Source organism: Salmo salar, chromosome 29, assembly GCF_965601325.2.
Source record: "Salmo salar chromosome 29, fSalSal1, whole genome shotgun sequence".
In the NCBI taxonomy this organism is placed as follows: Eukaryota; Metazoa; Chordata; class Actinopteri; order Salmoniformes; family Salmonidae; genus Salmo; species Salmo salar.
The window spans coordinates 26,049,402-26,064,691 of record NC_138319.1 but is presented as its reverse complement, the minus strand read 5'-3'; the positions used below and the strand labels follow the sequence as shown (position 1 = coordinate 26,064,691).

General features: G+C 46.5%; 1 protein-coding gene across 7 annotated transcripts in view; it reads left to right on the top strand.

Annotated features, from left to right (window-relative positions):
• LOC106590416 (ras-responsive element-binding protein 1) overlaps positions 1-15,290 on the top strand; it is an 80,844-nt gene that overhangs the window by 51,920 nt on the left and 13,634 nt on the right. For all 7 annotated transcript variants that reach the window (XM_082970754.1, XM_014181417.3, XM_014181420.3 and 4 more), the window contains 5 exons: positions 98-330; positions 2,994-3,083; positions 7,514-7,677; positions 14,845-14,989; positions 15,099-15,241. In XM_082970754.1, coding sequence (XP_082826880.1) covers positions 98-330; positions 2,994-3,083; positions 7,514-7,677; positions 14,845-14,989; positions 15,099-15,241 — 775 coding nt within the window. The remainder of the gene's footprint in view (positions 1-97; positions 331-2,993; positions 3,084-7,513; positions 7,678-14,844; positions 14,990-15,098; positions 15,242-15,290) is intronic.

Here is a 15,290-nt window from a genome sequence, read left to right as displayed (position 1 = left end):
ATGTGCCTGTGTCCGTGTCCGAGTGTTCTTGTGTGTGTTGCAGAGCTGGTGTGTGTTAGTTTGCTTATACTAACTGCGGTTTCCTCACTCTTCCCAGGGAGTAACGGAGCTATGGAGGAAGGAGAGGAGGAAGATGAAAATGGAGAGAATATGATAGAGGGCGTGGACTTGTCATCCATCAACGCCATGATGTCGACGGTGATGAACGCAGGCCAGCTCAACGGAGCCATGGAGCCCTCCTCAGCCCCTGCCTCAACACCTTCCATCCCCATTAGCAAGACCACCCCACCCAGACCCACTAGTGTCAATCGCAATGCCAGGAGAAACACGGTACAAACACACACACGCGCGTAAAAAAACGAACCGAGGACAGGGAGGAGACTGAGTCAGTGTGGCATCACATTTGAAATTACGTGTCAACTGGTTGAAGTAAAAGCTAGTTTTTCACCAGGCTCCAACAATGGTGTGTGTGTGTGTGTGTGTGTGTGTGTGTGTGTGTGTGTGTGTGTGTGTGTGTGTGTGTGTGTGTGTGTGTGTGTGTGTGTGTGTGTGTGTGTGTGTGTGTGTGTGTGTGTGTGTGTGTGTGTGTGTGTGTGTGTGTGTGTGTGTGTGTGTGTGTGTGTGTCAGGACCGAGGGATGGGGGGTGGGTTGTAAGGGCAGGTAGAGAAGCATCCTCCCGTCTCACTCCACAACTCTTGTGTCCCAGCTTCAAACGAGTAGTTACAAGTGGTCCTTGCCTCTCAATTCCCCTTTTGTCCCCCCGGCCCTGCGTTACGTGGCTCCTATTAAAGCGTGGGATTGGGGGCCATAATGCTCGGGTGTAGGACAAACAGTTGTCACTTATGACGCGAGCACACACACACACACACACACACACACACACACACACACACACACACACACACACACACACACACACACACACAAATACACAGCCTGGAAGAGCCATCCAGGACCAGAGTTGTAGGCCGACCTACCCCTGACATGCATAGTGTACTTCACATCCCCTTAGCCAGGTTCTCAGCTGCTCACCTCTTGAGGAAACCGGCTTAAGGCCTATTACGTCATTTAGCAGATTGTCAGCTCTAACATAGGCCACACACAGCTATAGCATCAACGCATGCTACCAGGTGAAGAGGTTGGCACCAGTGGCCAGCTTGCAGAGTTCACACTGTGCTGTGGTTTAGAAAGAGCAGCAGAAAAAAGGATATGGGGTCACATCTTTTGCTGAAAACCTAAACTCAATTCAGCTCTCGCACGCTCGCTGTCCATCCTGCAGTCTAGACACACACACACACACACACACACACACACACACACACACACACACACACACACACACACACACACACACACACACACACACACACACACAGGAGAATGAATGAATGATTAAGGATGTTTATTGACCTCCGTTGCCACACACTATACAGTGGAGTTGAGCACCAGATCACTTGAGTCTGTGTGTAGAGAGAAAATGTCTGCAATGCACTGGATGCCAGCGAGACGATGGGCTGTGAAACAGACTTGAGCCCAAGCCAGCGGTACAAAGGAAATGAACAATTCCTTTACTAGGCCTCTCCAAGAGAGGAAAAGGAAGTGCTTCCTAAAGATTGTTTTTGAAGATTATTCTCTCTGTCTATGTGTGAAAGAAAGTATGCATATTTGTGTGCTAGTCGGTTTTCTGTGTGCATGCATCTAATTTTGTTTCTGCCACCTTTACACTTATACAGTGTGTGCGTGCATGTGGCGATCCATGGCAGTCCAGTGCTATGTTCAGTCAGTCGGAGTTAATTATCAGCTGTAGTGTCAACAGGAGAGAGAGAGGAAGGTGGGACCTGGGGTGTAGGGTTACACTGAGCTCAAGGTGAAACATCCCCCTCACCATTCTCCACAAACAACACAACACACATACATGCAAGCAGACAAACGCATCAAACCACACACACACACCCGGGTTACAGGCGAATGAGTGACAGGGTCAAATCCAAAACTCGCTGGGACTAGCAGGTGCAATACTCTGTCTGTAATTTTGACCGCAGAATACAGATAATCAATGGGGGGGGCGGGTCTGCCACACAAAAGCAAAGTACATTTTTCACTTATATTATTTTTCCCTGACCATTCTGGTCTTTATTATCAAAAGAATATAAGTAATGATGACATTTCTGTATATCCCTCCACTCATGCACAAGGATAGGATGGCAGACCCTATGGTGAATGAAGCCACCATCAGTGCTTCAGGCCGCACCAACCACAGCCCAACTATACAATAGTTATGAAAGCCACGATGACCAAGTGTTTTTATGGTATAGACTGGTTGGTTGTTTAGCAACAAAACCGATGAATGCGCAACTGTGGGGCAAAACAGATGGGGTTGGCTTAGATTGTTAACTATTTCGTCACCAATGTTTACTGAAAACATAAATAAATTTGCACAATGAGCAATTGTTTCTCAAATACATCGTTAAAGTTGTTGGTTAGCTAACTAGCGAATGTGAGCCATATTAGCATTGACATGAAATCAGTTAAAACGCCTCAAAATAAGACATGGTGTCAAGAACAAGATGAAACAAGCTGAAATGAGCCACTTATGATTCCCCACATGGCAGTTCCTTGTCATCGTTGCTAGCGATCTGGCCATCCAGAATTACAACACACAGACATCTGCCCCATTTGAAGCTTGCACATCGTTTTTGTGACTTTGTCAGCCAACCCATCTATAGCCAACCCTCTCAAACTTCTCCCAACGATCAAAGCTTAACCATTTGTACCATACATAGCGATCCACATTGCAGTTTTTATTTTTATTTATTTTCATGCATCTTTATACTTTCCAATATCAAATTTAGCCGCAGTGGTTAGTTCTTGTCTCACCTGTCAATGGGATGAATCCCAAAGTGCATAACCCAGATCCTCCATTGACACAGTATGCTCCCATCTTGCCTGTCTTATTAGTTGTAACTTGTGGTCTCTTGTGTCTGCTTTACAGGAAGCCAAAGACGTCAATACAGATTTCATCTGTCCGCTGTGTGACAAAGACTGTATGACCCAGCACCAGCTCACTATGCACATCCGACAGGTAACACTACTATTACCATTACTACTTCTGCTGCTACTTCTACCTCTACTACTTCTACTAATGCTGCTACTTCTACTCCTACTACCACCACCACCACTACTACCTCTGCTTCTACTACTACTTCTGCTCCTACTCCTACTACTTCAACCACCACCACTACCACCACTATTACTTCTGCTGCTACTTCTACTACAACCACCACCACTACCACCACTATTACTTCTGCTGCTACTTCTACTCCTACTACCACCACCACCACCTCTGCTTCTACTACTACTTCTGCTGCTACTCCTACTTCTACTCCTACTACAACCACCACCACTACTGCTTCTGCTACTTCTACTCCTACTACCACCACCACTACGACTTCTTCTGCTACTTTTACTCCTACTACCACTACTACTACTTCTGCTTATACTTCTACTCCTACTACCACCACTACTTCTGCTTCTACTACTACTACTTCTGCTGCTACTTATACTCCTACTCCCACCACTACTACTTCTGCTTCTACTACTACTATTACTTCTGCTGCTACTTATACTCCTACCACCACCACCACTACTACTTCTGCTTCCACCACTACTACTTCTGCTTCCACCACTACTACTTCTGCTTCCACTACTACTACTGCTACTACTGCTACTACCACTGCTGCTACTACTGCTACTGCTACTACTGCTACTACTACCGCTACTACCACTGCTACTGCTACTACCGCTACTGCTACTACCGCTACTGCTACTACCGCAACTACTACTGCTACTACCGCTGCTACCACTACTACTGCTGCTACTGCTACTACCACTACCGCTACTACCGCTGCTACCACTACTACTGCTACTACCACTACTACTGCTGCTAACGCTACTACCGCTGCTACCACTGGTACTACCGCTGCTACCACTGGTACTACCGCTGCTACCACTGGTACTACTACTGCTGCTACTACTGCTACTACTACTACTACCACTGCTACTACCACTGCTTCAACTACTACTGCTACTACCACTGCTACTACTACTACTACCGCTGATACCACTACCACTACTGCTGCTACCACTACTGCTACTACCGCTGCTACTACTACTGCTACTACCACTACTGCTGCTACTACCGCTACTACTACCGCTACTACCACTACTGCTGCTACTACTGCTACTACTGCTACTACCACTACTGCTACTACCGCTACTACTACTACTACTACTACTGCTGCTACCGCTACTACTACTGCCACTACCGCTACCACTACTGATACTACTGATGCTACTACTACTGCTACTACCGCTACTACTACTGCTACTACCGCTACTACTGCTGCTGCTACCGCTACTACTGCTGCTACTACTGCTGCTACTACTGCTGCTACTACCGCTACTGCTACTACTACTGCTACTACCGCTACTGCTACTACTGCTGCTGCTACTTCTGCCGCTGCTGCTACTACTGCCACCACTGCTGCTACTACTACTACTACTGCTGCTACTACCGCTACTACTGCTGCTACTACTGCTACTACTACCGCTGCTACCACTACTACTACTACCGCTGCTACCACGACTACTACTGGTACTACCGCTGCTACCACTACTACTACTACTGCTACTACTGCTACTACTGCTACTACCGCTACTACTACTGCTACTACCGCTGCTACCACTACTACTACCGCTGCTACCACTACTACTACTACTACTACTGCTACCGCTGCTACCACTACTACTACTACCACTACTACCGCTGCTACCACCACTACTACTACCGCTACTACTGCTACTGCTGCTACTGCTACTACCACTACCACTACTGATACTTCCACTACTACTACTCTAGCTCAGTTGGTAGAGCATGGTGTTTGCAACACCAGGGTTGTGGGTTCGATTCCCACGGGGGGCCAGCACAAGAAAAAAAAATGAAATGTATGCATTCACTACTGTAAGTCGCTCTGGATAAGAGTGTCTGCTAAATGACTAAAATGTAATGTAATGTAAAATGTACTACCGCTGCTACCACTACTACCACTGATACTACCACTGCTACTACTACTACTACTGCTGCTACTACTACTACCGCTGCTACTACTACTACCGCTACTGCTGCTACTACCACTACTGCTATTATCGCTGCTGCTACTACTGATACTACCGCTACTACTACTGCCACCACTACTAGTACTACTACTGCTGCTGCTACTACTACTACTGCTACTACTACTACTACTACCGCTGCTACCAATACTGCTGCTGCTACTACTACTACTGCTGCTACCACCACTACTACTACTACCGCTACTGCTACTACCGCTACTGCTACTACTACCACTACTGCTATTATCGCTGCTACTACTACTACTGCTGCTACTACTGATACTACCGCTACTACTACTGCCACCACTACTAGTACTACTACTGCTGCTACTACTACTACCGCTACTCTACTGCTACTACTACTACTACTACCGCTGCTACCAATACTGCTGCTGCTACTACTACTACTGCTGCTACCACCACTACTACTACTACTGCTACTACTACTACTACCGCTGCTACCAATACTGCTGCTACTACTACTGCTGCTGCTACTACTGCTGCTGCTACTACTACTGCTACAACTGCTACTACCACTACTAAGACTGCTACTACTGCTACTACCACTACTAAGACTGCTACTACCACTGCTACTACTACTGCCACTACCGCTACTACTACTGCTACTACCGCTACTACTACTACTACTGCTACTGCTGCTACCGCTACCACTACTGCTACTACCACTACCACTACTGATACTACCGCTACTACTACTGCTACTACCACTACTACTACCGCTACTACTACTGCTACTGCTACTGCTACTACTACTACTGCTACTACTACTACTACCGCTACTACTACTGCTGCTACTACTGCTACTACCACCACTACTGCTACTACTGCTACTACTACTGCTGCTACTACCGCTACTGCTACTACCGCTACTGCTGCTACTACCGCCACTGCTACTACCACCACTACCACTACTGCTATTATCGCTACTGCTACTACTGCTACTACCACTAGCGCTACTGCTACTACTACTGCTGATACTACTGCTACTACTAATATTACCGCTACTACTACTGCCTACCGCTACTACTGCTACTACTATTGCCACCACTACTAGTACTACTACTGCTACTGCTACTGCCACCACTACTAGTACTACTACCGCTACTTCTGCTGCTGCTACTACTACCGCTGCTGCTACTACTACCGCTGCTGCTACTACTACTGCTGCTGCTGCTACTACTGCTGCTGCTGCTACTACTACTGCTGCTGCTACTACTGCTGCTGCTGCTGCTGCTACTACTGCTGCTACTACTGCTGCTGCTGCTGCTACTACTGCTGCTACTACTACTACTGCTGCTACTACCACTACTACTGCTGCTACTACCACTACTACTGCTGCTGCTACTACCACTACTGCTACTGCTACTGCTACTACTACTACTGCTACTACTACTACTGCTACTACCGCTACTACTACTACTGCTACTACCACCACTAAGACTGCTACTACCACTGCTACTACTACTGCCACTACCGCTACTACTACTGCTACTACCGCTACTACTACCGCTACTACTACTGCTACTACTACTACTGCTGCTACCGCTACCACTACTGCTACTACCACTACCACTACTGATACTACTGATACTGCTACTACCACTACTGATACTACCGCTACTACTACTGCTACTACCACTGCTACTACCACTACTACTACCGCTACTACTACTGCTACTACTACCGCTACTACTACTAGTACTACTACTACTACAACTACTACCGCTACTACTACTGCTGCTACTACTGCTACTACCACCACTACTGCTACTACTGCTACTACTACTACTGCTACTACCGCTACTGCTACTACCGCCACTGCTACTACTACCACTACTGCTATTATCGCTACTGCTACTACTGCTACTACCACTACCGCTACTGCTACTACTACTGTTGATACTACTGCTACTACTGATACTACCGCTACTACTATTGCCACCACTACTAGTACTACTACTGCTACTGCTACTACTACTGCCACCACTACTAGTACTACTACCGCTACTTCTGCTACTACTACCGCTGCTGCTACTACTACTACTACCACTACTACTACTGCTACTACCGCTGCTACCAATACTACTGCTGCTGCTACTACTACTACTACTGCTACCGCTACTACTGCTGCTACCACTACTACTACTGCTACTACCACTACTACTACTACTGCTACTACCACTACTACTACTACTGCTACTACCGCTACTACTACTGCTACTTCTACTACTTCCTCTCGCTCCTCTGACATTCAGTAATGGAAGTAATAATGTATAATGTGTCGTAATAATATCTCTTTCGCTGTCTCTCCCCTCCCAGCACAACTCGGACAACGGGGCGACGGACCACTCATGCAGCATCTGTGGCAAGGCCCTGAGCTCAGCCAGCTCGCTGGACCGCCACATGCTAGTGCACAGCGGAGAGAGGCCCTACAAGTGCTCCTTCTGCGGCCAGACCTTCACCACAAATGGCAACATGCACAGGTCAGACGCACGCACGCACACACACACACTAACTCATTCTCCACCTCGCTCCGTATCAAAGGGCTACCTACTAATGTTTAGGCATTGTGGTAGGGGCGGATGTAATTTCTGCATTTGGCGTTGTTTTTACTTTTGCGCATCACACAGGCTAGAAGAAAACGTCTCATTGCTAATGTTGTGCGCCTGTACAGTACCTCACAAAATGGACATTAAGAAATGTAGTGGACTGTTTAAAGATTGTATGCCGTTGAAAGGCCCAGAGTATTACCAACACTAAAGCTTTGGTCTTTAAGCCTTTCTGTAAGTGGTTCCCTACCCAGGTGTGATAGCAGCACCACCCAAACACATGTGGGGTACTGCTCACATAAAGCCAGCAAAAATCCAAGCGTTAGCACCTGTCGCTAACTGCAGACACGCCCTTTAGAATAGCCCAGCAGTTGTTATAAAACAAAATAATCTGTAAACAAACAAATCTTTTTAGTGCTCAGTTTTTCCCGGAGATAAAGCATTTACAAAAAATGATTACCGAAATATTCTGCTTTTACAAAATGTTATACTGTTTGTAAATAAAATAAAATGTCTTGCTCTTGTTATATCTTTTAGAATTGACACGCTAACGTTGGTCAGGGCAGACCGTTTGCCTGGAGGGTGATGGGGGACTGTGGTACAGAGATAAATATATAGGCGTTGTCGGGGGTTGGGATGCTCTGGGTAAGGTGTGTGTGTGTGTGTGTGTGTTGACGCTGTTTAGGCAAAGCAGAGTACAGGAAGTAGGAAAATGACTTTGCCCCACTTCAACACACACACAACAACAACTGTTAGGGCATCTGCTCCCAGCATACTTGACTGATGGCAGGGTTAAATACCGACTTCCTCTCTCTCTGCGCTCTTAGGGGTTTTATTGTGGGTGTGGGTGTTAGAATTGGGGGCTTGAGGTTTAATTGATGTGATGTGAGAAGCTCCATCCCTTTTGAGTTGGCCAGCCCTTCAACATAAGCTTCTGAAGTTATCCTGATAAAGTGGTGTTGTGAAATCTAAACGGTTGGCTGTTGAATCTATCTGCATGAGAGGGATGCACCAGGACAGTAATCTGCCTGCTCCATCGTTGGAGAGTTCATCTTTTCACCCTCATGTGTATGGAATGAAGAGGTGTGGGCAGGAAGGAATGAGTGTAGGCCGAGTCAATCTGAGAGAATACGAGAGTGTGTTTATGTGTTGGTCTCTACTGTTAAAGAATGCCACTGAATTCTGTTTAGACGATACTAAGATTGTTGCATAAAAAAAAGAAAGTTGTTTTCTTTGCATATTCGCGTTCTTTTTCACCATTCTGTTTAGCATTTTCTCAACACTCCAAAAAGAAGCAATGCTTTGGGGCAAGAAAATGAAAGCACAGGGGTGTATACATCAGCGAGTTGTAACATTCAGAAATTGAGTGGTCTCTATTCATCCTATCTGCGACCTTCCTTGTGAATGTTCCACGGTACTGAATTGATCCAGCCCTAGTCTGATGTGATGGAGCTGTCCATGTGGCTGGCAGGGGAGCAGCCATTTTGTTGCCAGAGCATCACATGAAATGGGGCCTGCTGTTGTGAGCCTGTTGCCAAGGAGAGGCATCCTAACCCTATGAAGGGTCTGGCGAATAGACTGAGCCAGGGGGTAGTGGATGGGCACTCTGCTTTAACTCTTTACAAGACAGTGAGAACACTAAAGGGTGGTGGGGAAGAGCGGGATAGAGAAGGTGCGATGGTAAGGAGAAGTGCCCTTGGTGTGACATTGCACAAAAGCAGGCAGCATCATTTTGATGCTACAGTGCCCCCTGTCCACCCACTGTGGTGGTGCAGTGGATTTTTTTCAGTTTGGATGAGAAGGGAGCTGTTGAATCATCAACCCCGCTGTCAGTTTGATCTCTCTCTCTCTCTCTTCAGTAGACTTTGTTGACATGGCAAGTTACTTACATTGTCAAAGTATACATATAACAAAAAATGGTGGGACCAACAGCAATAAGGCATTAATAGTAGTAGTGGAAATATTAATGAGAATAACAATACATTAAAGCAATAGTAGTAGACCAGTCTCGCTCGACTGGCCATAAGAATAGATTACTTTTTGAATTATTAAAAATGACATCTTATGTATCTTGATAATGAGTTTTGTTGTAACGCTCATACTGTTTGAGTTGTTTGAGGTCTGAGTGCCTCAGTAAAATGACCTCTTCAGTCCTGAAAGTAGTGTTTTTGCAATTTACAGACAGTCAAACCATCAATCAACTAGATAGACTGATGGGAAATGTTTTTTTAGGCAGGTGAATTTAGGAGGATGGCTGAGGTGACACAAAGACAAGTTGGTTTCATCCAATCACGCTGTGCTGACATGACAGCTTAGCTCTCTCGGGATTGGCTGACGCCAGCGGTCAGAGTCCAGGGGATGCGGCTGCTGTCTGTCAGGTCCCCAGATGGGTGGCCAGCTCGCTGCCTGCCTGCTATTTCTAAACCAGGCACTGACGGCAGAGTGAAAGCTGAGACCTGTGCTGCCGACCCAACACTGGCTGACCTTTCCTCTTTCGTGCTGGCGAATGCGCGCACGGTTGCTCACACACACACAGGCGTGCACACTCACGCCACGGACATACAGTTTTACACAGACAAACACACTTATTGACGCAAACTCACACGATCGCAGTCACACTCACGCAAACACACTTATACACAGATATAGCTAGAGTACAAATCCATGCATACACACACTATCAAAGTTACTCGCAAACAAGTTCACCCACACAATTGCACAATAATGTACCCACCTTTATTCAAGCAGATGCGCAGGGACAACTTGTGAAGTATGGGTGCACAGTCGCGCACACACAGAAATGTTAGTACACTCACAGAGGCCCTATGACTGACTACTGATGCAGGGCTCTGTGTGCTAGGCCAGGCCTGTCAGGGATGTACTGATGCAGGGCTCTGTGTGCTAGGCCAGGCCTGTCAGGGATGTACTGATGCAGGGCTCTGTGTGCTAGGCCAGGCCTGTCAGGGATGTACTGATGCAGGGCTCTGTGTGCTAGGCCAGGCCTGTCAGGGATGTACTGATGCAGGGCTCTGTGTGCTAGGCCAGGCCTGTCAGGGATGTACTGATGCAGGGCTCTGTGTGCTAGGCCAGGCCTGTCAGGGATGTACTGATGTGTTTTCCAGGGTCTTAGTCCTCCTGTCCCCCCTCCCTTCACACACACACACACACACACACACACACACACACACACACACACACACACACACACACACACACACACACACACACACACACACACACACACACACACACACACAGACACACATACGTCCTTAAATCAACTGATGGCATTTGACCTTTCACCAGACAGAGTAGAGGGGGGAGGAGTCCTGTATGGTTTAGCCCCCCCATTCGTTTCTCTTCTCCTAGCTCTGCCGTTATCAGTGACCCCTTCTCAAAGTTTAAACTAATGTAATCAGCTTAAGAAGGACACACTCAAGTCACATACACCTTTGCCTCTATCCCCCTCCCCCAGCTATACATTGTCCCCTCCAGCCCGACAGCTGAATGTTGTGTAGTGAGGAGGAGGAGGGGAAGAGAGGAGGAGGAGGAGGGGAAGAGAGGAGGAGGAGGAGGGGAAGAGAGGAGGAGGGGGGGAAGAGAGGAGGAGGAGAGACAGGAGGTGAAGGAAAAAGGGGGAGAGAGATTAGCAGCAGGAACAACAAATGCTTCCAGAGGACTCTGTCTCAACAGAATTCTTTTTGTGTTCCAATCATCCACCACAGGACTAATAAACATACTCTATGTCCAACTGTATTACTATATCTGAATGCCATGAATAGAGAAATAAATAGCTGAACTACCCCTGTAAACGTTACTAGAGAAGGCACATTTGATAGACATAATATTACAGGGATGGAGATGACTGCCCTTCATGGTACCCTCGACCCTTTTCCCTGGCCCGGAGTTAGGTCCTTACATGGGCCTGCTGAGCCTGCTGGATAATTTGAGCAACTTAGACTATTACCGCCTTCCCTGCCCTCCTCCCAAGTGTGTGTATTTGGTGTGCTCACGGGCCAGAGTATGTGAGCGGAGCTGGATCAGAGCGAAGAGCGGAGCATGCCCAATTTGACTAGTGCTTAACTTCACAAGCTCAGGGCATGCCCGGCCCAGCATGCATTTGTAGTCTACTTGTGTGCTGCTATAGCCCCTTTCTTTAGCTACTGTCTTGGAATTCATGAATATTTTCATAAAGAAACTGATAAAACATGTATCCCGAAAGCATGATGGTGTCCTAGGTGCACATGCGAACAGAAAGGAACGAGGTGGGTAGCTAACTAAGTGTGTCATTGTAGCAAAGTATTTATAAACTCAAAATCAGATCTCTTAAGTTTCCTTCATTTTGGTTCTATTTACTATACAATAGGCGATCACTGATTTTGGCCCAATAGCCCTGACATATTACCTCTTTCAAGGAGATTTCTGTTTTGATAAGGTTATTTTGCCTGAAAACCTTTAGGCCTACCTAATAGATTTAAAAAATAACTCTGCATCCCTACACAGCCTGGCATGAGTGGCCCGAAGGGTGTTCAGCATCCGCAGTGCCTGTGCAAGCGCGGAGAGGGTCTTCTCCCCTGTTGGCCTGCTCTCCAGACTCTGTCACATGAGCCTGAAGCCACAGACTCTGACCAAACTTGTGTTTCTAAAAGTGAATTCAAAGGCACTTTTTATTTCATTCTAACTTAGTCAGACTATATGCACAATTAGTAGACTATAATGATTTAATACAACAAACTGTTATTTAAATGCTGAGCGTTTAGTGTTCCTGCCAGCCGAGTGTGCAGCACACCCAAGTGCTTCACAATTTATTTCTTTGTAGACTATAGCCTGGAAATAATAGGCTAGTAATATGGCCTAAATAATGAATTTTTGTTCCTTCTCAGGCTACATGTCAGTGTTGATATGCTGTTTTATTATGACATGTGGCCTATTTGAAATGATGAGCACTTCTTACAGTCACCTTTTTCTGTTGTTTTAAGAAATACTTTTCATAAACATTATATGGTTTGGTTTCAATACTTCAAAATCAAATGGTAGGTTCAGGTAGTCACACAAATAGTGTTGCTTAAATGGGGATGCTAATGAATGGATGGAATTTGGAACAGCATTTTTTTTCTGTGAGCGAGAAGCGGGATTTCCGACCGCTCAACCCCGCTCACATACTCTGGCGTGCGTGCGGAGATTATTGAGCCCAGCTCCCCAATCTGGCAACCCTCCAAGCTGTCTCTTCAGTAGATCTGAAGTTCTGGGAATTAAATAAGTGGTGTATATCAATCCAGCATTTGTTTTTAGGCTCTTTACTGTAATACACCTTTCAAACCATTCTGGTGGCAGAATTTGTTGTAACTTCTCAAGGGATATGTTTTGTGTTGGACTGTGATGTTATGCCTTTCATAGATTCCTGTTGGCTCATCTATTAGCACTGGGCAGAACATTTTGCCTGCATGTTATGTGGCTTAACAAGTGGATTATTTTGTTGTTCAGTTGCTTAGTAACCTGGGCCTACTGCCGATCAAAAGCCTGTGACTTGTCTTAATCAACCAATGGGATTTTGTTTCACTGAATCTCCGTCTGCATATTTGGTTAATTCTCTGGCTGGCCAAATAAGTGGAGGTGGTATATCACATCTATCACTGATCAGAAACATTTAGAAATTCAATAATGTGGCCTAAATGAAGAGTAGGCCTATTATTTTACTCGATGGTGTATAGGCAACTCCAAAAGCCTGCGGAGGTTGTGAAATATGAACTCAAATCATTTGGAAAATATAGACTGCTGTTATTTTCTATAGGTGTAATGATGAAGATACTCTCAATGTAAGACCCTACACCTGCTCCCTAACAAGGCAGAGTGAGGGTAGGAAAGAGATGAAACAACTTTTTTTTAATATATATATATGACCGCAGTTCCACACGTTGCCATGAAGTTGTGTGGGAAACATTTAGTTGTCTTTTATTGTGTTATATTTCATAATATTCTTAGCCTATTATAACATGTGTGTTGACTGTGATCAGGGTAAGTGTGTCTTGTCTGTTTAATGAACATAATAACTATTGATTTCATGTGCATGCCGCAGCCATATAGGCTGTACAGACCAGTAACAAATTAAACTCAAAATATTTGATTAGTTTTAGGTTTCTTAGGACCTGCCTAAACGTGATATCCAATTGGTAGTTACAGTTTTGTCCCATCGCTTCAACTCCCGTACGGACTCGGGAGAGGCAAAGGTCGAGAGCCATGCGTCCTTCCGAAACACGACCCGCCAAGCCGCAGTGCTTCTTGACACACTACTCAGTTAACCCGGAAGCCCGCCGCACCAATGTGTTGGAGGAAACACAACAACGGGCGACCTGAAGTCAGCGTACATGCGCCCGGACGCCACAAGGAGTCGCTAGAGCGCGACGGGACTAGGACATCCCAGCAGGCCAAACCCTCCCCTAACCCGGATGATGCTGGGCCAATTGTGCGCCGTCTCACGGGTCTCCCGGTCGCGGCCGGCTGCAACACAGCCCGGGATCGAACCCAGATCTGTAGTGACGCCTCTAGCACTGTGATGCGGCGACTGAGACCGCTGCGCCAGTCGGGAGCCCATGGATTTATTTTTGATGGTGTATATTCTCAATGGATTTATTAAAATAGACGCCCACCCACATCTTCACACCACTACTGCCACTCGTCCCCAGCATGCCGACATGCGCACGGGCCATATATAAAAGGCATATGCAGGCAAGAATGTAGTAAAAATGGGTCTGTTTGTAAAGGGGTCATATATATATATATATATATATATATGGGCAAAATATCATAAATCCTATGTGAAAGCGGTATAATACTACTAGCAGGGTAGACCTGGGGTGGGTGGGGGGTGTATGTCATGAACAGGATCACGGAGATATTCAGCTAAACCTTTCCTCAACGACCATAGTTGTAGCCTGGGTGCCAGTCTTTTTCTGCTCTCCTGCCAACTCCTAATGGAATTGTCATGCCAAATAGCTTGCCAATGGGACCTGACTATAGGAGTTGGCTTTAAAGCACAAACAGATCTGGGACCTGGCTACTTGTTCTGTTCTGATGTCTTTTCTCCTTCTCTCCTCCCTGCAGACACATGAAGATCCACGACAAAGACCCAGCCGGCGTCATTCCTATTAGCCCCCCCTCGCCCACCAAGAGACGCCGCCCCTCCGCCAAGAGGAGGTCAGCCATGGACGAGGACACAGAGCGAGGCGACGAACCACCCAACAAAAAGGTAATGCACACATACACACACACAGTCCACTCCACCGCATTACATTCCCAGTTAAGTCATTGTTATTGTTACCTGTGTGTGTGTGTGTGTGTGTGTGTGGTGTGTCCAGGTGCAAGAGGAGAGTGTGTTGGAGGAACTGGGATCAGGCCGGGGGGATGATGAGGTGTTGCCGTGCCCGATCTGCTTCAAGACCTTTGGCTGCAAGTACGACCTGGAAGTCCACATGGACACACACCCTGACACCACTCTCAGGTACTAGAGCCTAAAACACACACACACGCACACAGAGTGGCATTACATC